This window comes from Eschrichtius robustus, chromosome 14, assembly GCF_028021215.1.
Source record: "Eschrichtius robustus isolate mEscRob2 chromosome 14, mEscRob2.pri, whole genome shotgun sequence".
NCBI classification, from domain to species: domain Eukaryota; kingdom Metazoa; phylum Chordata; class Mammalia; order Artiodactyla; family Eschrichtiidae; genus Eschrichtius; species Eschrichtius robustus.
Genome location: NC_090837.1, coordinates 24,790,552 through 24,815,761, shown reverse-complemented (window position 1 = coordinate 24,815,761; position 25,210 = coordinate 24,790,552). Strand labels below are relative to the sequence as shown.

The following is a 25,210-nucleotide window of genomic DNA, read 5'->3' as shown; positions in this document are numbered from 1 at the left end:
AACCACCCAATAAATGGTAATGAGGTGCTCCACAAGGGAGAAATCCCTTGCCCCATCTCACAGAAGAAATTGAGGCTCAGAGAGGTGCCCTCCTCCCATTTCCTGGACGCCTACATATGTTTCTGGAAGAACAAAATTTCAGCCAAGCTCCAGCTTGCCTTTCTTAGCTCCACTGTGGGGCACAGCCCCAAATATCTCCCTGTTTATGGGCCCCAGCACAGTCCTCCAACCAGGAAATAAAGGAACCTAATAACAAACCCCAGTAACCATATGATTGATAGCTGTGGAGTATTTCTCTTCAGCTGCTGCCAGCCTGTTCTGTGCTAAGTTAACTCCAAGCCCTAAAAATTAAGTGCCTGTCCGGAGGCACTTCCGTCCATCAAACAGGGATATAGCTGCTTTGGGTGGAAAGAACTCAGCTCAAGAGCCAGACAAGAAGGGAGAGTCAAGACTTGAGGGCAGCCCCACAGGAGCACAGATATCCAGACACCAACAGAAATCATGGGAGAAATGGCCACAATAGAAATGAAAGCTTTCCAATCCATTAGTGGAGGGAGAAGGGATTTCCCAAGAGCCAAATATTCTAGGGAATCTGAGAGCCATTCTAGGGAATCTGAGAAGGAACAGCACAGTTCATAGAGCCCAAATTCCATCCTGTTGCAGATGAGGAAACTGTGACCCAGAGATGGGAAAAGACTGTCCCAAGACCATTGTATCAGTCAGCTATGGCCGTGTAACAAACTACCCCAAACTCAGTTGTATTATTTCTCTTGAGTCTACAGACCAGCAAGGTGGTTATTCTGGTCTGAGGTGGCTCACTCCTGTGTCTTTGGGCAGCTGCGGGTTAGGTAGGTGGCTCCGTGAATCATGGCTGGCCTTTCTTACATGTTTGGGGTGGGTTGGCTGTCAGACAGTCTAAGCAGCCCTAGCCTGGGATGGCTCACCTCTGCTCCACGTGTCTCTCATTCTCCAACAGTTAGCTCGGGCTCCTTCCTGTGGCGACTGGCCAGGGTTCCACAACCATGAGCAGAAGCATTCAAGGCCTCTTGAGTGAGCCTAGACTAGGAGTTTTCTCGGCATCATCTGCCATATCCTATGGCGAGTCACAAAGCAAGGGCCAGACCAGATTCAAGGGGAGGAGAAAGACTCCACCTCTTGGTGGCACATGCTTGGAAGCCTCCCTGCAAAGGGTATGGACACAGAGGGGCAGAGCTTTGAAATCATTTTCACACTCAGGCTACCTCAGCCAAAGAGGAATAAGGGTTAGAACTCGGGTCTCCTGGTCCTAGTCCGAAGCTCCAAATGACATCCCTGTGCACAACTGACCCTAGGAGGTGGCCATCATTATCCCCATTTTACTGATGAGGAAACCAAGGCTCAGAGAAGTGAAGTAACTTACCTACAATCCCACAGCTAGGAAGTGAAGGAGACAAGATTTCTACCCAGGGCTCTGATGATGAGGGTGATTAATTCCTTCCATGACGTGTGAACAAACTGAACTCCATTATACAACTACACACACACACACACACACACACACACACACACACACACACACACACACACACACACACACACACACGTTGCCCCTGACCATGGGGTTTTGGTTTGACACTGAGGGATGAAGAGGCTTCATCCTAAGGCACTCTCCAGGCACCCTACCTGATTGATTACTCCCCTTTCCCAATTTGCAAGGGATTGTTGTGGTCAGTGGTAACTTGGAAACACAAGCTCCAGGACAGGTCCTCCCCCAGCACATGCCCATTCTCTGCTCCTCAGCCATGCCACGCTCTTCCCAGCCTTGGTGTTTGCAGCTCTGGGAGGGGACCACCCCCTGTCTCGAGCCAGGCCCCTGCTTTGCTGGTGCACGCCTAGGAGCCCACGGCACTTGGATGCAATTAGATCCGACATCCTGGGAGCTGTGGCTGCTTGTCTGGTAACGACCTGACGTACAGTGGCCCCAGCACTTACTCTCCAGCAAGTGCTTAGTGAGGATCCACCACGGTGCGCCTGGTGTTGCGTTAGGTTATCCAAGGCCTGGAGATAACAATAACTCACTGCGTGCCAAACTCTTCTGAGTGCATCACCTCCATCAACTTACTTAATTCTGTAAACAACAGATGCGTTCACACGATGATGTTCCCCATGTCATAGCTGAGGACACAGATGCTCGGAGGGTTCAGTGGCTGCCAGGTTTGGACCTGGCTGTCTGACACTGAGCCCACGTCCTGCATCACCTCCCAGCCCCGCCTCACGTAGTGGGACCACGTCCTGACGGCAGCCAGCCTCCCTGGAGATTCTGAGCAGGCCAGTGACACGGTCGGACCTGTGGTTTAGACAGCACACCCTGGCAATAGGCGGAGGGTAGAGGGAGGGGTCAGGCAGCCAGGGGGCGGCAGAGGCCCTGAGCGTGGTCCTGTGATGTGTGGCCCCGCCTGGGGAACCCCTGCACGCCCATCTTGTGCCTCCGGGAGAGCTCAAGTGAGTCCTCGAGGTTCCGCACGGTTCGTTTTTTTCCTGGAGGACAGTTCCTACCACTCCCTGAGACTGCGCTCTGTCAAACAGTGTTTTGGCAGCTCAGACCAGGCTGTACAAGGTGATGCCTTCAAGAATACGTGTCATGATGGGGATTCGGAGTGACAGGAAACACATATCCAGCAGCTGTCAGCTCCTGCTTGGCGACAGCTTGGAACATCTTCCTGCAGTGATGCAGAGTCCTGGGCCCACCTCCCTCTGCACACGTGTGTGTGTGTGTGTGCATACACTCACATATCACACACACACACCATACACATCACACACGCCACACACATCACACATACCACACACACACCACTTACATCATACACACCACACACAACACAGATATCACACACCACGAACAGACCACACACACACCATGCACATGCACACCACACATAGCACATACAAACCACACACACACAACACACACACACACAAACATAACAAATTCCAATCCACCCTTAATTAAGCTCTAATTTAATTATGCTTTAATTATACTCTCTCAAGTTCAGCTCTTTCACCCTGACTTAGAGGTCCTAAAATGAAGAAGGCCTCTGGTCCCACCCACTAATTTTATAAATTTGGGGAAACTCATATCCAAAAAGAGGGAGCGATGTGGGCATCGCCACAGAGGAAAGTCAGGGGAGGGCCACCCTTGGGTCTGAGAAACCCAAGCTTCACCAGCCTGTGTCTGAATCCTTGAATTCCCAAATCCATCCCTTACCTACTGTCAAAGGAGGGGGTAGGGAGCATGGGGAGTCCAACCTTCTGAGCGGAAGGGAACTGTAGCCATTGTTAATATATATATATATATATATATTTTTTTTTTTTTTTTTTTTTACAATTCGTGGATTCTGAGATTTTCATCTGGGGAAACTGAGGCCCAGGCTGGGCAAACGACTTGTCCATAGTCACAGAGCAGAGAAGCGGTGGGGGCGTGGGGGAGGAGCCCTCAATGAGATCTCCTGATACCACGCCTTCTCTCCCCTGAGCAGGCTGTATAGTTCATTGCAAATATGTTTTTTCAAAGACAAACAATGCTATGTTAATTGAATTCCTGGCACTAATTATGTTATTTGCAGCTTTCAAAAATATTGTCCCCATTTTACAGGTGAGGACATTGAGGATCAGAGAGGTTAAGTCACTTTCTCAAGGTCGCCCAGCTAGAAACCAGTACACTTAGGATTTGAACCCAGAGTCCATTCTCTTAGCACTGCCTCTCAAGATGGAGCAAAAACACCAGGGTGGTTGAGGACTGATTTCTTTCTGCTTTCGCAGCAAAGCAGCTGAAAAGTGTTGTCGGGTTTGCCCCTGGTCTGCAGTGCTGGGTGTGAAATGCCTTGTTGACCTCGCTGAAGCTTTGCCCACCGCATTCTGAGATGGCTCAGTCCAGGGATGTGGCAGCTCAGCCCGTGAGGTGTTCCCGTAGGAAAGGCACATCTGGTGAGGGGGTCTCTCTCTTCTCTTTCTCTTTGGGGGAATTGGTCAAGGAGGGGGCAAAAGGTGGAGGAAAAGGAGGAAAGAAAGGCAGAACAGAGATGGGGTCTCATCCACCTTGAAGCTTCCAGGGCAGTGGCTTTCAGTCCTGGCAGCGGGCACAACCTCCTCGGGAATTTCAGCAACACTGATGCACAGGACCCACCCCCAGAGACACTGAGGGTCCAGTTGGCCTGGGGTCCAGCCTGGACATCACTGGGAGTTTTTAAATCTCCCTAGAGATTCTTATGTGCAGCCAGGACTGGGCGAGGGCTGGGTCTGAGCCCGACACAGACAAGCGCTTGGGGAGTATCTGGAGGGGAAAGAAGGAAGAGAGGAAGGAAGGAAAAGACATAGGGAAGGACAGAGAGGAAATGAGAACACTGTTCATTTTTTACACTTTAATGGGTCCTTTTGGGGAGCCAAAGAGATTGGTTTTCTCTATGCTCCTTGGAGGTGACATGGTTTCTTGTCCCGCCTGCCATTTTATCAAATTAAATTGAAACCAAGTTAGCACTGGGCCAAAGGGCCCCTCAGCAATTCCACGGTGTGGAGGAGCACCTGGTGCTGGCTGTGTGGCTTCGTGAAGGCACAGAGGCCTTGGGACCTGGGCCTTTCTGGCGTCAGTTTACTCGTCTGTGAAATGGGATTAGTACATTTTCTTGGACCACCTCACCATGTGGCTGAGGGGACGTGATGAGAAAATGAATACAAAGGAATTCTAAACAGGTCTTTCTTTAAGGCCTTCGGAAAAAATATAAGTGTTTTATAAAAGTTTTGTTGCACTTACAACTGCATTTATGGCTTCTGCCTCTCTTCTTTCCCTTATTTAAATCCGGTATATTTAATCACCAATTTCTACTGTCCCGTGGAGGTCCTGCCTTGATTGCAAGATGGTGTTTTCTTGGGAAAGTCATTGAATCCCTCAGTTTGCTCACCTGGAAAAAACAGATAAATTCACCATAATTCATCCGTGTAAATGACACTTATTTCACCTGTGCCAAGCCCTGCTGGGCTCCAGGGGTACAGGGCATGTGCCTTCGGAGAGCTTGCAGCCCGACGTGGGAGCTGACATGGGCAGGTAGAGTCCTGTGGTTCCGCTGGGGTCCTGCCTTCCAACTACATGGGTTTAGACTCTGGCTCTCCTGTATGACCAGCTGTTTGAGCTTCAGTGTGTTTCTTTACCTCTGGGTAGCTCAGTTTGCTTATCTGTGAAAGAGGTGAGAATAGGAGTCCTTAGAGTGTTCGTCTAAGGATAAAGTGAAATGGTCATCTGAAGTGCTGGGAACAGCTCCTGGCACCGAGGAAGCCTTATGAAAGCCTTGGCTAGTTATTATATGACCATAAATGCAGGAGGGTGTAAGGAGCACAGAAGGACCTATAAAATGATGTCAAGCAGAGAGGAGAGGAGAGGCATTCCAGATACAGGGGACCAGCCTGGCTAAGGCAGGTCTAGGGGCTACAAAGGATCTGGTATCCAAAGATGTTTGAGACAGCAGAGGTGGGCTGGGGCCCATCTGTGGAGCTCATGGAAGTCTTGGAAGGCTGAGAAACTGAGCTGTATTCTGTGGGCTAATTTTTGCTATTTCCACAGTCCAATTCTACTACCAGCTGCTTTTTATTTTCCCCTTTAAATTGGCTTGCCTTCTTCTCTTGGCTTCCTGTAAACAAAATAATGTCCGTGAAATTAGAAGTTGGATGTGCAAACCATATATTTATATATTTTTCTAATTCACATTTAAATAAATGCATAACCATTAGACATTTCCAAATTTGTTTGTCTACCTACAATCGTCTTATGAATACTACTCGGGAAAGACATTTAAAGGCAAGATTTCTAAGCAAGGGTCAGATGTTTGTTGGGAGGGGAATAAAGCAAAGCAAGGTGCTCATCATTTCTTTCTACACCTTCTGTGGAATATTAACTGCAGCTCACCTACCACCTTCTCCCCGCTTCCAGAGTCCTGGTTGGCTGGGGTAAGGATGGGAAGGCAGGGGCGCCCTGCAGAGCAATAGCAGCGTATACCTTGCTTAGGCGCACACTGCCTTCTGCTGGCCAAGAGAAGATATGCTTGCTAATGTGTGTCAGATTCAAATTTGCCTTCCATCCTCACCTCTTTGGCTCTCTAGACCCTAGTGAAAGCCATAATGAGGGTCCCTCGGGCTGTTTTTATCCCTTTTGAAAAGGTAAAACATTCACATGATTCAAAACCCAAAGGTACAAAAGGGTCTACTATGAAAGTCGTTTCCCACCCTTCCCCAGCAACCAGCCCCCTCCCTCAAGGCAAACACTATACCAGTTTCTTAAGCATCCTTCCCAGACTCTTTTAAAATATTTCCAAAACCATAACAGAAATCTCATTCCACTAAAATAAAGCCACCCAGACTAAGCAACCAGTTTAATGCTGATTTTATCACATTCTCTGTCCTATGTGATTGGCAATAAAATGAAACAAATTGTTACCAAGAAATGTAAAATGTTCAGGAGACCAAAAAAAAAATTTTATTGGAGTAAAATTGCTTTACAATATTGTGTTATTTTCTGCTGTACAATGAAGCGAATCAGCTATATATATATATATATGTATATATACATATATATATACCCATATCCCCTCCCTCTTGGACCTCCCTCCCACCCCACCCCCCATCCCCCCCCATCTAGGTTGTCACGGAGCACTGAGCTGAGCTCCCTGTGCTATACAGCAGGTTCCCACTAGCTATCTATTTTACACATGGTAGTGTATTTATGTCAAACCTAATCTCCCAATTCGTCCCACCCTCCCCTTCCCCCCCGTATCCACATGTCCGTTCTCTGTGTCTGCGTCTCTATTCCTGACCTACAAATAGGTTCACCTGTACCATTTTTCTAGATTCCACATATATGTGTTAATATACAGTATTTGTTTTTCTCTTTCTGGCTTACTTCACTCTGTATGACAGACTCTAGGCCCGTCTACATCTCTGCAGATGACCCAGTTTCATTCCTTTTTATGGCTGAGTAATATTCCACTGTATATATGTACCACATCTTCTTTATTCATTCATCTATTGTTGGACATTTAGGTTGTTTCCATGTCCTGGCTATTGTAAATAGTGTTGCAGTGAACAGTGGGGTACATGTGTCCTTTTGAATTATGGTTTTCTCAGGGTATATGCCCAGAAGTGGGATTACTGGGTGATATGGTAGTTCCATTTTTAGTTTTTTAAGGAAACTCCATACTGTTCTCCATAGTGGCTGTATCAATTTACATTCCCACCAACAGTGCAAGAGGGTTCCCTTTTCTGCACACCCTCTCCAGCATTTATTGTTTGTAGAATTTTTTGATGATGGCCATTCTGACCGGTGTGAGGTGATACCTCATTGTAGTTTTGATTTGCATTTCTCTAATAATTAGTGATGTTGAGCATCTCTTCATGTGCCTCTTGGCCATCTGTATGTCTTCTTTGGTGAAATGCCTACTTAGATCTTCCACCCATTTTTTAATTGGGTTGTTTGTTTTTTTGATATTGAGCTCCATGAGCTGTTTGTATATTTTGGAGATTAATCCTTTTTCCGTTGCTTCATTTGCAAATATTTTCTCCCATTCTGAGGGTTGTCTTTTCGTCTTGTTTCTGGTTTCCTTTGCTGTGCAAAAGCTTTTAAGTTTAATTAGGTTCCATTTGTTTATTTTTGTTTTTATTTTCGTTACTCAAATGAACTTTAGCTATGATGTCATGAGAACAAAAGGCATGTCAGGATACAGGGTGGCAGTGAAACAGGGCTTCCTCATCCTGCAGGCTTTACTTGTAATTTTAAGTTTGCATTTTCTGAGGTAAGACTGAACCTGGGCACACTTTTTTTTTTTTTATTGAAGTATAGTTGATTTACAATGTTGTATTTGTTTCAGGTGTACGGCAGATTGATTCAGTTGTATTTTTTTTTTTTCAGATTCTTTTCCCTTTTAGGTTATTACAAAATATTGAGTATAGTTCCCTGTGTTATACAGTAGGTCCTTGTCTGGGTACACTTTTTGGACACATGTATATGTGGCTTTCATGGGACATCGTATGAAATAGTGGTTCCTATCTCAGGCTTTGGCTTGGCAGAGTTAGGTTTGAGTCCCGAATCTGATTCCTACGTGACCTTGGACAGGTGGCTTCTCCTGGCTGAGCCTCAGTTTCCTTATCTGTAACATGGGGATGGTTGTAAGTCTTAGCTTGCGGGCTTATTGTTGTTTGAGTGCTTAATACTCAGTAGGCAGTGTTGTTGTTCAAAAGCTAAATGAGGTCTTGGTAGACCTTTTGTCCCAAAACACCCATGGGACCGGTGTTTTTACAGCTCTGATACAGGGAAGAGTTGAAAGAGGAATTCAGAAGTGGAAGCAGAGGATGGCGTGCCCACAAATGCTTGCTCAGGCACTGGACGGGGCTCAGGATGTGCCTGGAGCAGAATCAGGGTGGGGGAGGGGAGGAAACTAGAACCCAGCTGGTCAAGGTCATGGGTTGACATTGAAGTGGCTTATCAGGCATGTAGGGGCCTCGTGTTATCAGGCTTGATTCTGGTGACCTGCATATCTAAGAAGAATGAAGGGTGTGGGCAACAGGGGTCCAGGAGGCAGGTGGGGCAGAAATCATTGGGGGCAGCTCCCATCACTTAGGCCTTTCAAATTAACCTCTGGGAGCAAGTCCTCAAAGCAGCCAGGGCCAGAGAAGTCCCGCTCCCAAGGCTGGTACAGGTAAGAATCCATTTGGGGTCAGGGTCCCAGGCAGAGACGGGGTCAGCCACAGTCCGCCTTGGGTGGGAGCTGAGGCTGAGACCCGGACAACCGCTCTGGGCTGCTGCTGATTCACCCAGCACACACTCAGTACTGTGCCAAGAGCTGGGGACAGAGCTGTAAGCAGGCACACGTGCTCCCCAGCCCCAGGGAGCCTCTGGTCTCGTGCAGACATGCCAGGCCATTGGGGCACGAGTGCTGAGCTCCATATGAGGGGTGAGCACAGAGGGGCTTCCAGTCCGGACTCAAGGTGGGGAGGGGGGAGCTCTATGCGTCAGCGAATCTTGAAAGACTGAGAGTAAAAGATGGGAGGTGTTACCCAGGTTTAGAGAGGGAAGGCTAAGGAAGGATACAGGGTCCAGGGAACAGCATGTCGAAAGCCCCAGAGGTGGGCAAGGGCCACCTTCTTTGGCGAGATTGACAAGTAATTCAGTCTGGCTGGAGGGTAAAATACTTGGGTTGGAATATTGGGTTGGGGAGATGAGGCTGTGAGGAGGGGAGGGGGTGAAAACATAGATACAGCCTTGACACTGGGATCAAAAACTTGTACTTTACCTAAGGTAAGGTGGCTTTTTTTTTAATTGAGATGAAATTCACATAACATGATGTGAACCGTTTTATCATATACAATTCAGCGGTATTTAGTGCATTCACAATGCTGTGTAACTACTATATTTTCATTATCCCCAAAACGAACCCATATCTACTAAGCAATCACACTCCATCCTCCTCACCTGTCTCCCTAGCCCTTGGCAATCACCAAGTTGCTTTGTGTTTCTATGGATTTACCTCTTCTAGATATTTCTTATAAATGGAATCACACAACATGTAGCCTTTTTTAAACTGTCTCTTTTGTAAGTCTCATCCATGTCGTAGCGTGTGTCAGTACTTCATTCCTTTTCATGGCTGAGTAAGACTCCATGGTATGAATAGACCATGTTTGCTCATCTATTGAACTGTCAAGTGAAGGGTCCAGGTTTGTGTTTCGGAAAGATTTCCCTGAGTGCTGATGGGAGAGGGATTGGGACCAGGGAAGGATGGAGGTAGTAAGCCGTGAGGTCCTGCCCCACAATCCAGCTTAAAGATGGAGAAAAGCCTATGGCAGAGACCAAGGAAAAAGGGGTGGCTTGTGGTGTAGGAGGAGACACAGAGGCTGAGGTCTTCTGGCAGGAGCTCAAGACCCTGTGCCCAAGGAAAGCCTTTCCCTCTGGCAGTTAAGAGGGGCTGGCACATGCAGGGGCTGGCCTTGGGGAGCTCTGTCTTCCCGTGGAATTCTCCCTGTGGGGGACCTGCTACACCCAGTTCCAGTCAGATCAAACCCACCTGCCTGCTGGAGCCACTCCATCTCCCCTTAGTTCTGGAGTAAAACTGACACCCTGATTTCTTGGCACCTCCTCAAATTGTATCTGGCTGACATCTCTCTTCCGTCCTCGGCAGAAAACCCTGCTCTGCCCTTTGGCCAGTCTCTCTGCCGTTAAGTCTCTGCATTTTCCTCTCAGCTGCTGAGGATGGTCCAGCGGCAGGGACCCTGGATGTACTCAGTATATCAAACACAGCTGGATGGGCCAGCAAAAACTCAGGCTCGTCTTTGGATCAGGAGGGAAAATGAATTATCAGCACTTGTATATATCATGGGAACCAGCCTCTCAAAAAGATGGATCCAAAAGGATACAGGAGAGAGTAACTTTATTCTTTCTCCCACTGCCCTTCCCATACCTTCTCCATTTTTTTTGCTTCTCAGGCTGAAAGCTTTGTTTTCATGGGTCTTCTGGTCCTAAGAAGTGTAGTTCAGTCTGATAATCATACAGCTCTAAACGTTATTCATTTTCAAAAGCTCGCCCTTCCCTCAGCAGGGCTTCTCGGGCTGGGAATTCTGCAATGAGAAAGGGCCTTGTGCGCTGCTTCTTTCTCACAGGACAGTCTAATGTCACTGCACTGTTATATTATAGAAGATGTAGAATGCTGATTTTTTTTTTTTTTCCTCTCTCTTACGGGGCATGCTTGATATGGGCAGAGCCTGGATGCACTTGACCTTCCCCTCTGCTGGATTCCATTGCCCTTTCAGAGTGGGACCATTTTTAAGGAGATGCACAGTGGCTGCCTTCATCAGGGTTCACATCTAGACCTAGGAAACATCCCCATTCTTATCAGTGATAGGTAGCTCACTCCCAACACCCCCCTTTCTCCCTTTGCTCTGCCCCCAGGTAGGCAGGCAGCTCCAGGCTGATTTTTCTCATTACTCTCTTCTTGGTGAACATCAAATGCAGTCACTGTCAAGCCACCAAGAGTTTCTTTGAAGCCCTCTTCACCAGATGAGGGTGATACACCTTCTCCCCTCCCTATGGTTCCCCTCCCACAGTGACCTGCCCGTTAAGGCAGCCTTTCCTGCAAGCCTCTTTGATGGCCCAATGAATTCCTTGCCTTCATTAAGCTAGAAGTGGGTGAAGGTCTCAGATTGAAAGAGCTGCATAGACGGTGGTAGCAGATGCCATTGGTGTCTTATCCAAGCCCTGTAGCCCTTGCCACTGTGTACTCATGATGGCTTCCTACTGCAACCCTCTTCACCTGAAGGCTTTCTCTGGTACCACGTGGGCAAGTCAGAAGTGCTGGAGATTTAGTACCCCTAGTAGCAGCCTTCAGCCAATGAGGGATGGGAGCTGGAAGATAAATACCCCAGCTCCCTCTCCCCCAAGGTATGTTCTGCACCATCTCTCACAGCTCCTGCAGGATTGAGCCCACTGCCCACAGTGGAACTTGCCCATCTATGCACCATGTTTTGGCTCATTCCCTTCCTTCTGTGTCACTTCCCCACCGCTGCTGCCTGGGGTGGCCTCCCAGATAAGCCAGACTCCAAGAGACGCTCACATCTTTGATCAGGCTCAGCTTCTGGAGAACCCAGTCTTTTTTTTTTTTTTTTTATAAATTTATTTATTTATTTTTGGCTACATTGGGTCTTCGTTCCTGTGTGCGGGCTTTCTCTAGTTGTGGCGAGCGGGGGCTACTCTTCTTGCAGTGCGCGGGCTTCTCGTTGCAGTGGCTTCTCTTGTTGTGGAGCTCGGGCTTTAGGCGCACAGGCTTCAGTAGTTGTGGCACGTGTGCTCTAGAGCGCAGGCTCAGTAGTTGTGGTGCACGGGCTTAGTTGCTCCGCGGCATGTGGGATCTTCCCAGACCAGGGCTCGAACCCGTGTCCCCTGCATTGGCAAGCGGATTCTTAACCACTGAGCCACCAGGGAAGTCCCGAGAACCCAGTCTTAAACAACGGCCATGTCTATCCCTTTAGAAAGTAGGAATGCTTAGTCCCTGTTGGCTTATTCTTAGCTTAGGGGACTTTGAAATTCCAGGATGACAGGAGAAGTTGCATTTAATAGTTTGTTGCACACAGTTTACAAAATGCATTCACATAAATAAGGGTTTCTCCGCCTTAGCACTGTTGACATTTTGGACCAGATAATTGTGGTCCAAATTCTTTATTGTGGGGGAAGGCTATCTTGTGCATTGTAGGATGTTTAACAGTCTCCCTGACATGGACTCACCAGTGGCATACCTCCCCCGCCCCCACTGGGACAACCATGTCTCTAGACATGGCCAACTGTCTCCAAGAGGCAAAACCACCTCTAGCTGAGAATCACAGACATAAGCCATCTGATGTCATTTGGTGTAAATGGCAATCCAAAAAGAGAATGATGGTGATGGTGATGGTGGTGGTGATGGTGACAGTGATAGTGATGGTGATGGTGGTGGTGGTGATGATGGTGGTGATGCACGTAGTAACATTACAACATGACATAACATTCAAGTGACTGGACCAGACTTGCTCAGGTGCTGTCAGTGAACCTAGAGTCTGATCCCAGATCTTCTGCCTGCCTTACCTCACTCTGAAAGCCCATGACGTAGACTGGAAATATTAAGCCCTATTCACAGACAAGGAACTTCAGAGAAAACACATGCCCTCCATGAAAGTGTCAAACCAAGAATGAAACCAGAGCTTTCTGATTTCCAAGGCTGTGTGCTCTTTCCAGAGCACTGCTCCTTCCTGTTTTAGAAAGAACAGAGAGTTGTGCTAGGGTTTACAGATGAAAGCTGTTTGCGCCCTTGAAGATGCTTCTACTGCATTGAGATCATTGAAATGAATGATAGAATAAAGCCAAGTTGTGCTCTGTCTGCAACCCACTGTTACCAGCAGATCGGCTGTGAAGTTGGCTTATGGGATAAATATCTGCTGTCTACCACGTTCACACTAGCCTAATCCAGCACTTCATGAGCTATTGATGTTTTCATGGTACTTAGAGTTAAGAGGCTCTTCCATAGTTCAAAAACTGACATCAACCCTACTGTTTCTGTTGTCATATAGGGTCTCCAGCAGACTCTTTCATAGCATAGCATTTATTGAGCACCTACTGTGTGCAAGAGAAGGTGGCGACTCCAGAATGTCAATGTAATAGGGGTTTAGAGGCTGTCGCCTGGTTGTAAACTGGCAGGGAGTAGGCGGAGTCTCGGAGCTTAGTCTGGAAGCCCTGTGTGCAAAGCAAGCGCACAGCTTTTGTTAGGAGAGGATGTTTGGGGGTGGTGCCGGGGAAGCTGATGGAGGTTATGGGGGCAATTAGAATCTCCCCAAGCCACCTGTTGGGACAACTTGACATGAGGAATTATGGTGGATAAAATATGTCCCCTGCCCTCTGGAAACAGACCTTCAGCAGTGTGCCTTGTGTTTCTGTTGCTTTGTTCTTACTACTTGAAGCACCAACAACATGGGTGGTTTCCACATCTCCTCCCTGCTCCTGGAGTGGCAGCAAACACCGCCCCTGGGCAGTGGATGAAGCGGGGTGGGGGGGCGTGGGGGGTGTGGGAGGGGGTTGTGGTTCTGCATCAGTTCCTGGAACGCCTCTCCTCTGGCAGTGAATTGCTCAGTCAGGATGCTCCTGTTTAAAATCCTTTACTGTCTCCCATCCCCAGCAAGATGACATCCAGGTGACCTAAACTTGTTTCTCTAAACCCTTCATGGTCTGACTCCTGCTTCCATGTCTATACCCAAAGCCGGGCACACTGACCACCAGGGAAGTTCCTTCAGGAGTTGTGACCCCTCTCCCTTCTTCCCTCTGCCTCAGGCACTGCCCTCTCCCCCCACCTCCTGTTTATCTGCCTAGTGGTCCCCTTCTCTTTCTTGAGGATCACCTCCTCCAGGGAGGCCTCTCTGATGCCCCCCATCTGAGTTAGACACACTTCTCTGCACCTACCTTGACTGTAACTCCTACCACAATCCCTGGCTTTCTCGTCTAAACAGAGCACTGCTCTGTGACTCCTCGTGTCCTCTGAGCACAGCACGGTGCCTGGCACATAGTAGGTGCTTGGAAATATTAGGGAGGGGATACAAGTAAAGGAGAATGACATAAGAGAAAAAGGGAAGAAAGAGAGAAGTGGAGAAGAAGAAAGGAAGGAAAGAGGCATGAGTTAATATCTGTCCGTGATTGATGCAGCCGAAGTTGAATTGTCTGGCGTTCCTACAATCACAGATCAATTTTATCCAGCACACCTAACATAGCACAGGTTTCTTTGCCGTACTGAAGTGCTTTCTGGATTATTAACTGTCCATCGCTGTCCAAATATTTAGTGTCAAGGTACTCAATTGTGTTTGGGTCTTTAAAAATGTGTCATCCTGTGATGCTATGAATAGTGATGGCAGGTTGGAGCATATTTCATGAATAAGGTGCCTCCATCCCGTTCTCTGTTCCGTCCCCTAAACATAATAGATTAGCTGGTTGATTCTGAGGAATTTGCCAACGATAAGTGGAAGGATCATTTCACCTTATATAAGAATGCAAGTTATCATTAGCAAGCAGTCAGCTTGCTCTGCATCACAGAAAAATGGAAGACCCATGTCACACCCCCAGCAGGTGGCTCAATGCCCAGCACTTAGTTTCACCCAGGAAAAAATGTTGTTAATGACGGGGATATTGAAGGCAATTCTACAGACAATGCAGCACTTGACTCTGCAGTGAGCTCCACGCCGGGAAGGTCATTTCATGAATGAGTCTTCAAAAGCCCAATCCATCCACAGATCTGTGTGCGATGCTTTTAGGAAGGATCAGCACATCCTGTTCACAGGTTCGGTCTATGCCTTCCTCACCCCCAGTTCCTAGCTTGGGATCTGACACATAGTATATCTCAAGAAAATGAGTGTTGCTTGAAAAAAGAAATCAAAGCCTTGTTGAATGCCTGTAACTTGGCTTCACAACACCCCTCCTCTTCTCTCTGCCCCTCAAGCCTGAACCTAAGCAACAGCGACATCCTGACCATCTACGACGGTGATGAGGTCATGCCCCACATCTTGGGGCAGTACCTTGGAAACAGCGGACCCCAGAAGCTGTACTCGTCCACGCCGGACCTAACCATCCAGTTCCACTCGGACCCTGCCGGGCTCATCTTTGGGAAGGGCCAGGGATTCATCATGAACTACATAGGTAAGTGTCCTAGCCAGTCACTTTTTCTCCTTGGGTTTAGGTGCAAGTTAAGACAATTTCTTCTAGATATGTCTTTTGGGGAGGGTTATGCTACATGGGTTTTTTAATATATTGACACGGTAAATATACGTCGTTTTTTTAAGAGGTTGGTCTCTCTAGTCGGAAGGACCAGGGTTCAAATCTTAGTATTATCAGTGATGACTGTGTGACCTTGGGCAAGTCACTTAACCTCTCTGAGCCTCTTTTTTGTCATCTGTAAAATGGAAATAGTGATACCTCCTCCACAGGGTTGATATCAGGACTTAGTAGATAATGTCTCATAACTTTAAGATTCATCATTTTTCATTTGCAGTCAGCTGTGACTTTATATCGTCAACACACTCTTCATATTTGCAACTCCTCAAAGCATTACCTATGCCATCTTGCCTGAACTGAAGCTTGGCTCTCCCCTAAGGACTCTTCTTCTCCTGCGGCCCCATCCAACCAAGACAGCCCTTTCTCTCCTACCTCCCATACTTTATTTTTTTTAATTTTTAGTGGAGTATAGTTGATTTACAATGTTATATTAGTTTCAGGTGTACAGCAAAGTGAATTAGTTACACATATACATATATCCACTCTTTTTTAGATTCCTTTCCCATATAGGCCATTACAGAGTACTGAGTAGAATTCCCTGTGCTATATAGTAGGTCCTTATTAGTTATCAACTTTATATATAGTAGTGTGTATATGTCAATACCAATCTCCAATTTATCCCTTCCCCCCGGTAACCATAAGTTTGTTTTCTACATCTGTAACTCTATTTGTTTTGTAGATAAGTTCATTTGTACCCTTTTTTTAGATTCCACATATAAGCAACATCATGTGATATTTGTCTTTCTGTGTCTGACTTAACTTCATTCCATATGACAGTCTCTAGGTCCATCCATGTTGCTGCAAATGGCATTATTTCATTCTTTTTTATGGCTGAGTAATATTCCATTGTATACAGGTACCACATCTTCTTTATCCATTCCTCTCTTGATGGACAGTTAGGTTGCTTCCACATCTTGGCTATTGTAAATAGTGCTGCTATTGGCGTTGGGGTGCACGTATCTTTTTGAATTATGATTTTCTCCAGATATATGCCCAGGAGTGGTATTACTGGATCATATGGTAGCTCTATTTTTAGTTTTTTAAGGAACCTACATACTATTCTCCCATACTTTAGATTCTTTCTTGCGGCTCAATGTGTCTTCCAAACCTTTTCTCTTCCCATCATCTTTAAAAAAAATCCTGCTATAAAGTTCAAACTAAGTTCACACGTGAACATCCAGTACCCCCTTCTTAATTATTTCATCCACCCACACCCTTCCCTCCTCACTCCCCACCCTGAAGCTCCCCCTTATCCATTCCTGGCTCCATCCCCCTCCTCTGCTCAAGCTCTAAACCTTGGAGGGTCCCATCCTGGACCCTGTCCTGCCTTCTATCTGTGTGCTGTCATCCAGGCCCATGGTTTTAAACAATGCTTATCTATATTCCATTGACCCCTAGTTTGTACCTACAGCCTTGACCCCTCCCGTGAACTCCAGATCTCTCCAGCTCCCTGCTCACCGTGCTCTTGCATGTCTCATTGGCAGCTCAGGTTTAGCATGGACAGAACAGAACGACCTCTTTGCCTCCCCGCCCTCACCACCACTCACTGCGCCTCCTGCTGTCTGCCCATCCCAGGAGGCGGGACCACAGCTCTCCTGGTTTCTCAGGCTGCTTCCCCTGTATCCAGTCCATCCTCCCAACTCTCCTGCCACAGTATATCTCAGATCCAAGTACTCTTCTCCATCTATCCACGTCCCCCACCCTAGTCCAAGCTGCTATCCTCGCCAGCAGTCAGGGGACCAGAACACTGTGAAGTCCCACTGATCCCAGCCCTGGAAGGGACTTGAACTGACAGTGTCTGGTCCAGCCCTGTCTCGTCACAGCACAAGAAGCCCTGGACCACCCGGGATGAGGGACTTGATCATCAGGGAGGACCTGGGGCTCACACCCAGGCTTCCTGGCTCCCAGCTCTTAGGGTTTCTCTACCCCCAATATTTTTGGCAACAGCAGAGAACCTGGGAGACACAAAGAGGTAGAGAAGACCTAACTTCTTTTGGCATCCAGGATGGTGGGTGCTTGCTTCCTGAGGATTTCAATGGGCAGGATTCAGCCAGCAGTTATGGGACTTGCACCCCCCAGGGAAGAGGTTGACATCTTGATTTCCAAGATGGAACCGGGAAAAGGAGAACTGATCCTGCCAAGTCTCTCTGCCACCACCAAAGACCCTGGCTTGAGCACGATTCCCTGTCTTTGGTTCTTCCCCTTGGCTTGAAGACTTGCCCATCTCTAGCTAATACAAAGGGTTCTCTTTGTATCTCCTCCTGCCTCCAGAATACAAGCTAGTTCCCTGACCATTGGCTGTCTCAAGGAGCCTCATGCATATGAAAATAAGTCCCTTGCTTTTTTTTATTTCCAGCTGGTAGACACTTCCCATCCCCACTCTGCTCTGCAGGTACCTCTCAGAGAAGCAATCACAAGTATTGATCTTTTTTTTATGTTTCTCGGGGGCCTTTTTACCCTTGATTGCAATGCTAGGTATTTTCAGAGTGTTACTGCTGCCACTTTCCATGCGTTCTTTACTGGGTGATGCCCTGGGCAGAGGCTGTCCAGGCAACGTGCCCTCCAGAGTCAGCTGCCTTTGGAGGGAAAGTTTCTGGCGACCTGGCTTCAGTTTGTCTCCTTAGACCTTTCTTCCCCACCTCCCTCCCTACTGGAAGATGAGGTCATAGTTTTGCTCATTTGTCTTCTCTGGTGCCTGAGTCAGTCTTGCAAAACTGCATTCAGCTTAATGGCAGAAATATGACTCTATCCAAGGCTGCCCAAGGTTGACCAGAAAGCCTGGCCATTGTTCAGTTTGGCAATATTTTGAAGAGGAGGTACTCTTGTTAATTGAAGCTGAAACTTAGATTCGTGTGACAATTTGCGGTTGGCAAGCACTCTTACATATATTATTTTATTTCATCTTCAAATGCATTATCTCCATTTTCCAGAGAGTTTGGTTCACAAACTTTCATGCTAGGCCCTGTCCTAGGCATCAGGATACAGGAATGAATAGAATTCTCTCCCTGCCCTTGAGCCAGTTAGTGAAAATGGAAGAGTCCCATTAACAGACAATATCAGGATCATATGCTGATGAGCACAGGATTCCAGAGAGTGCTTCCCAGGGGTACAACAGCCTGGCTAATATGGGTGACACAAAAAGAGAGAACAGCTCAACTTTTTGCTTATTTCTCTTAAAGAAACACAGGTTAATTTCACAGAGAAGGAAAGTGGGCCTCTGTATTTAATTTTGATGTCAGTCAATTGCCTGTGACTACCTGGGTTGAAGACCATGTTGTTCTCAGAGGAGGCCATGCCTGAAGTCAGTGGAAAAGAATGCCGTGATTGATTAGTGATGTCTGTCATGGGCATGGGAGAGGTATTTGCTACCCTGGGTCTAGATTTAACCAGACACAGATGCAACTCCCATCCAGCAGAGGGATCAGATGGAAGGGTTGAGGGTTTCTGTTGTCATCTAGAGAATTCGTTTTTTCTTTTTTGGCTGCGTGGGGTCTTCGTTGCTGCGTACGGGCTTTCTCTAGTTGCGGCAAGTGGGGGCTACTCTTTGTTGCGGTGTGTGGGCTTCTTATTGTGGTGGCTTCTCCTGTGCCGGAGCATGGGCTCTAGGCACACGGGCTTCAGTAGTTGTGGCACACGGGCTTCAGTAGTTGTGGCTTGTGGCTCTAGAGCGCAGGCTCAGTAGCTGTGGCGCACGGGCTTAATTGCTCCGCGGCACATGGGATCTTCCTGGACCCGGGCTCAAACCCGTGTCCCCTGCATTGGCAGGTGGATTCTTAACCACTGCGCCACCAGGGAAGCCCCTCATCTAGAGAATACTGAAGCTCCTACACTGATCTCAAGGCCTGACCCCAGCTCTGGAAAGTGGCCGAGGCTTTTCTGCTCTGGGTGCTGTCAGAACCTTCCATAGGAACACTGGGCCTACATGGTTCTGACTTCCCATAATTCTCCTTTGCACAGACAGAAGCAAAGACCCATTCTTCTCACTGCTTCTTATGTTTTGCTGTTGTCTGTGGTCAAGTACATGGGAGGGAAAGGAATTAAAAAGCAGAGATAAGTAAGCAGTGTTTTTCAAAGAGATATTGGTCATTTGTATGTTTATTCCTCTAATCCCAGGATAATAAATAAGTTCCATATTGTAGGTCAACTCCAATCAAATGACAGTGGCTCCCTGGAATGTTGTGTTGAGAAGGATTGGGAGGTTTCAGCTTGATTCAAAGAAAGAGATTGGTATGGTTGATTAGTGATGTCTGCCATGAGCATAAGACTGGGAAGTGGTGGTATGTATTCAGTACATTTAGGTATTTCTTTTGCCCAAAAGTTGGACCATGGTGCTGATCTTGACTGTGAGCATGGAACCATGACTTCAGATCTCTATATTCCTGGTGCCTGGCACATAGTAGGCACTCACAACATCTTAGTCAAACAAATCAATGAATCCATATAACTTGTCTTAGTGTTATTCTCGTGTCTTGCACATTAATTAGTTTTCATCTTGCCTCTAGGGATAGACAGGGTCATGATTCTTGTCTCCATTCTCTGATTGAGGACAGTGAGGCTCAGAGACGTTTATTGACGTGACTGGAGGCACACAGCTTCTAAAATAAAGAGGATTAGAAGGGAAGTTCTCTGACTCCTGGGCCAGTTTTCTCATTCTAAGCAAAGTTAACAAAGGTTCACAGGAACAGATAATTCCAGAAGCTCTGCCTAGGGTGTTTGGTGAACATGCAGATTCCTGAATCTCTGGGGGTAGAGTCTGGGAACTGAAGAACAGAAGGTTAAGTGACTTAGCCGAAACCACCCAGTTAGTAGACGGTGGGGCCAAGGTTTGAATCAAGGCTCTGCTGCATGGTGGCAGCCGCTGAGAATGACAAATGTGATGAATGCTACGGAGGAGACGGGAGGGCCCATGGAAATGTGTAGCCATGCCGGCTCATCCTGAAAAGTCAGACAAGCAAACCTTTCTCAGTCCCAAAGCATTTGGCACAAGGCAGACCACATTTCCAGTATTTGCCCCCAGTTCTCCTCTTTCATCCAGAGTTTGAACATTTGCAGCTGTGTCCCAAATCCAGGGCTTGGCTGATTTTTCAAAGGCCTAAAAATAGAGGCTCCTGTTCCCCACCAAGCAATTCTAGAAGCCATTTCCCTCTCCCCTTCCTCTTGCAGACACCCAGGAGATCTCCTTCCCCCAAATAAAATCGTGATGAAATCCCAGGAAAAGCCATTGCTTGTTTCTCAGAATGACTTTCCTGCAGACAGTAGAGGTGCTTTGCTTTCCCCAGAAGCACATAAGAGCTGCAAATTAACTACATGGCATAATTAGCTCTCTTCTCAAAATCTGTGCAGTGGGCACTTGGAAGCGAGAGTGATAATAGTGAGCTTTGGATTGCTACCTTAGTAACAAAGGTTTGCAGGAGGAAAACAGAATTATTCCAGAGGAAGATTCTGTGACGATAAGCTGTGTGTAGCTTTCTGGAGTGTGGTTAATGTTCACTGATGGTAGGCAACGGGATTTGAAGAATGCAGCCAATAATTATTTCTATCTTAATAGTTACGTGTTTATCTTAGTCTGCATTACAAAAATGTATATGACTAATCCATCAAACCCATAGATTTATGGACATTCTTAGGACAAGGCTGAGTATAGTAGCAACCTATTGCTATGTAACAGATGACCCCCCAAAATTAGCAGTAAACGTTTACTATCTCACAGTTTCTGTGAGTCAGGAATTCAGGAGTTAATACTGGGTGGTCCTGATTTGGGGCCTGTCATGAGGTTATAGTCAAGATATCAGCTGGGGCTGCAGTCCTCTGATGGCTTGGCTGGAGGTTCCACATCCAAAATGGGAAGAAATCATTGTAAAATCCCCCTAGAGAAGAGTTCTTGCAGGTTAAGGGATTTCGGAAGTTGTGTTGCTTACTTCTGGGGGCTTTTTCTTCTATTTGCTCTTCCCTCTGACATTCATAAAAGGAACCCCCAACAACAAGGCCACCTCCCCATCTAAGGATGATGTTTTTATTTTAAAGAGGTGTCAAGGAACGACTCCTGCTCAGATTTGCCCGAGATCCAGAATGGTTGGAAAACCACTTCTCATACAGAGCTCGTGAGGGGAGCCAGAATCACCTACCAGTGTGACCCCGGCTATGACATCGTGGGGAGCGACACCCTCACCTGCCAGTGGGACCTCAGCTGGAGCAGCGATCCCCCATTTTGTGAGAAAAGTAAGAGTAGTCTTGTTGTTTTCCTCTAGGTCATTGGATGGAAAATCCCTCCCATGGAGTATTTCTTGCATAGATGCAGAGGAGCTATTCAGGGTAGAATCTGGCCTCTCTTCTACTCCACCAACACACCGGTGCCGTTCACCAATGTCATTTTGTAGCCCAAGGGCAGGGATCTCAGACTCAGGTGGTTTCAAAAGCCTGGCAGATAATGGAAATAAGTAAAGCAGGCTGGGTGTGAGACATTAGGGAATGGTGTGGACTGCGGTCAACAGGAATATATATAGCCTGTGTAAAAACATCATTCAAATTCAAGTCGTTAAAATACCTGCAGCAGCCAAGCAAAACAAATCTAAGTTGGCCCTTGGAGCCCCAGTTCAAAACCCCTATGGTAGGTAGCCGACTTTTTTTTTTTTTAAGGCACGTTTTATTTTCTCAACATTTCCAAAATGGAAATAGTTTGATCGATGATAATTTTTTAAAAGAAGTAGCTTGAATTTTCTGACAATGCCTTAGTGAAGGTATCTAGAGAAACAAGAAAACTTCTCCTTGTTTCTAAACCTTCAGTGGTCTTTCTCTTGCATTTACATTGAAGTAGACACTGGTAGGTAGCTGACTTTATCCAGACAGCATCCAGCCCAGTCTCCTGGTTCCTTCTGCCTGCTCGCCTGAGTGCTGGCCTGAGTGCAGGCCAAGTGTGTCTAGTAATAGCTGAGTTTAGTGTCTTGAAGAGGGGTAGCGACAGGAAGTGCCTCTAATGGTTTCTACCCTGATGTCTTAGTATGGGGGAGGGCGGGGGGAGCTAAATTTGACCTCTCCCCTCATCCATTTGCTTCCCACCTCCTACATAAAGCTCTAGTCTGCAACCTTCTTCCTGGGAATCCTTGGATCCTTGGTGATACTTTGGTAGATCTGTTCAGCATGACTTAAATCACCAATTGCCCAAGAAGAAATATTAAGTGCAGCAGAGAAAGAGGCTGTCAGGGAAGGAAAGCATGGGGGGGGCTACATACAATTCCTGTCATAAACATTCCAACATCAAGGAAAATTATAATGGTGGGAAGCATGAAAGAACTCCTAAAGATTCATAAAACCAGCTACACAAACACATCGATTTGTTCTGCAACAGAATGTGGGGTGTGTGTATGTGTGTGGATTGTGATAGAAAATAAAAATGGACAGTGAGATGTGCAATTAAGAGAGATACATCACGAACCCACCAATGCGATCTACATCATCATTATTATTTTTTAAACATTTTTAAGGGCTTGGAGGGGACATAACTAGCTCTCTATGGGGGGGGGGTCCCCTCCCATGCCTCAATTTTTGCCAAGAAAGGGCCCAAAGTAGAGCAAATAAATGTGTATTGGGCCTGTTGTGTGCCTGCGTGTTTATGTTCCCAGGCTGGGTGCCACGCTCACTCTGCGTTCAAGACACAGACCCACCAAAGTGCTTCTCTTCTAGTGAAATGAGAGCAGAAGAACCTCCTAGAACAATGGGGTCCCACCTAGAAGTCCCTGAATGTTATAATCACCTTTCATTGGTTAAGCTCCACTCTTGACATTAAAAGATGTAAATATATAACTATATCTTAAAATTGTGCCAGTAACAAATATGGTAATCAAGTGGTAGTAAAATAATGAGGTAGAAAGTGAAAAATCCCTTATGATCTGCTCTCTAGCAATGAGGCCACTCTCAAAAGTTTATTCTGTTTTATTCCAATTGCATATGTATGTATGTGTCTGTTACACACATACATAAATATGTATGTGTGTGTGTATTGTGTATGTTGAGATATATATGGATACACATATAGAAATAGCTGCAGCTATATTTTACCATAATAGGCATCAATTTCTAGAAACTGCCTTGCAACAGCTTTTTTCTTCAACTCAGAAATAGACATCTTTTCATATCTTTTCATATCACACACGTGATCTACTTCATTCCTTTTTATTTTTATTTTTGCAGCACAATGAGAAATAGGTTTTATTTAGTCTTAAGATGTTTCCTTTCTGCGTAAATATTAACAATAGCGTATCATGAGTCACAGTGCAAAATTTACATTACAGTTGTCAATTTAAAACTCAGTTTCTCTCTTTTCCATACTTCATTCCTTTTTAATTGGTTTATTCTTTTCCTTTTATCTATATTGACTTTTTAACTTAAAAGTAATGGACACTTAGGACTTCCCTGGCAGTCCGGTGGTTAGGACTCCACACTTTCACTGCCCTGGGCCGGGGATTCAATCCCTGGTCGGGGAACTAAGATCCCACAAGCGACACGGTGAGGCCAAATAAATGAATGAGTGAATGAATGAATGAATGGAATGGATGCTTATTTTCCTGTAGTTAAGAAAGCAGTGAGAAAGAGCACTTCGTTCTCATTAGTGGTCGGTCAGGATTTCATGGAATGGTTGTTGCATGATATTTAACTCCTCTTCTGTTAAAGGATTGCTTTTTAACCATTACAAATATAATATTATTATGTGCAATGTGCAGCCTTGTATATGGGTCTTTGGGCCCTGATGCAAACATTTCTTTGGGCAAATTCCTAAAAGTGAAATTAAATTCAAGTCTCTGTTGTCCTGGCCTGTTCTCCAGCCGCATGCAGTGTCTTTCAAACAGGGAAAGAACTAAGTGAGGAAACGTTCTAGATCGTTCTGTAGTTCTCAGCAAACCAGTGGTCATCAGGCCCTAACACCCGCCTGGTTTGATTTCATCTCGTGTAGTTATGTACTGCACCGATCCCGGGGAAGTAGACCACTCGACCCGCTTGATTTCGGACCCCGTGCTGCTGGTGGGCACCACCATCCAGTACACCTGCAACACGGGCTTCGTGCTGGAAGGGAGCTCCCTCCTGACCTGCTACAGCCGTGAAACCGGCACGCCCATCTGGACCTCTCGCCTGCCCCACTGTGTGTGTGAGTCCTCCTTATCGGCTTGAGCCTCCGGGGTGCATCTGGGGGTTGGCTTCTTCCTATTCCCAGTGGAGGGCTGGGCTGCTAGGAGGCGGTCCCCACTCTTGGGAGCGTTTGTTATCACTGTCCCCCAACAGCAGCTAACAGGGATTGAGGGCATGGCTACTCTAACACTTACGGTAAGTTCATCAGGCACCGTGCTGAGTCCTTTACCAGATTTCCCTCCTTCTCCCTTGGGTAGCTTTGTGAGCCTGGCAGTACTGTCTCCATCTTCCGAAGAGGATACTAAGGTTCAAAGAGGTGAAATCATTGCCCCAGGTCACACAGCTAGTTAGTTAAGAAGGAGGCCAGAGGCAAACCCAGGCCTGCCTGACTCTCAGCGATTAAAATTGAGCAGTCCGCAGGGCAGTAAATAGAGTGATTTAGACTCTTTGACCTCCTCTATGGAGCCGTCAAAGCAAACGTTTGGTTAAAAAAACACTTTGGGGGTTTCTCTACCATAAAAACTCAAAAGCTTCCAAGGTCACTCTGAGAATGGAAGAGTAACTGCATATTCTCACCAGGCAGAGGAGGTGGAGAGCAGGGGTCTGGGGGGGGGGGCGGTCTCAGCCTCGATGGCGCATGGGAATCATCTAGGATGTTTTAAAACGCCCTGGAGATTCGGATGCAATTGGTCTGAGGTGTAGCGTGGGTTTCAAAAGCTCCCCAAGGTTTCTGATGTGCTG

At 46.7% G+C, this 25,210-nt stretch overlaps 1 protein-coding gene across 1 annotated transcript in view; it reads left to right on the top strand.

Annotated features, from left to right (window-relative positions):
* Positions 1–25,210, top strand: part of SEZ6L (seizure related 6 homolog like) — an 82,420-nt gene that overhangs the window by 32,133 nt on the left and 25,077 nt on the right. The window contains exons 11-13 of the mRNA XM_068562428.1: positions 15,018–15,214; positions 21,374–21,568; positions 24,297–24,488. Of these exons, the coding sequence (XP_068418529.1) occupies positions 15,018–15,214; positions 21,374–21,568; positions 24,297–24,488 (584 nt within the window). The remainder of the gene's footprint in view (positions 1–15,017; positions 15,215–21,373; positions 21,569–24,296; positions 24,489–25,210) is intronic.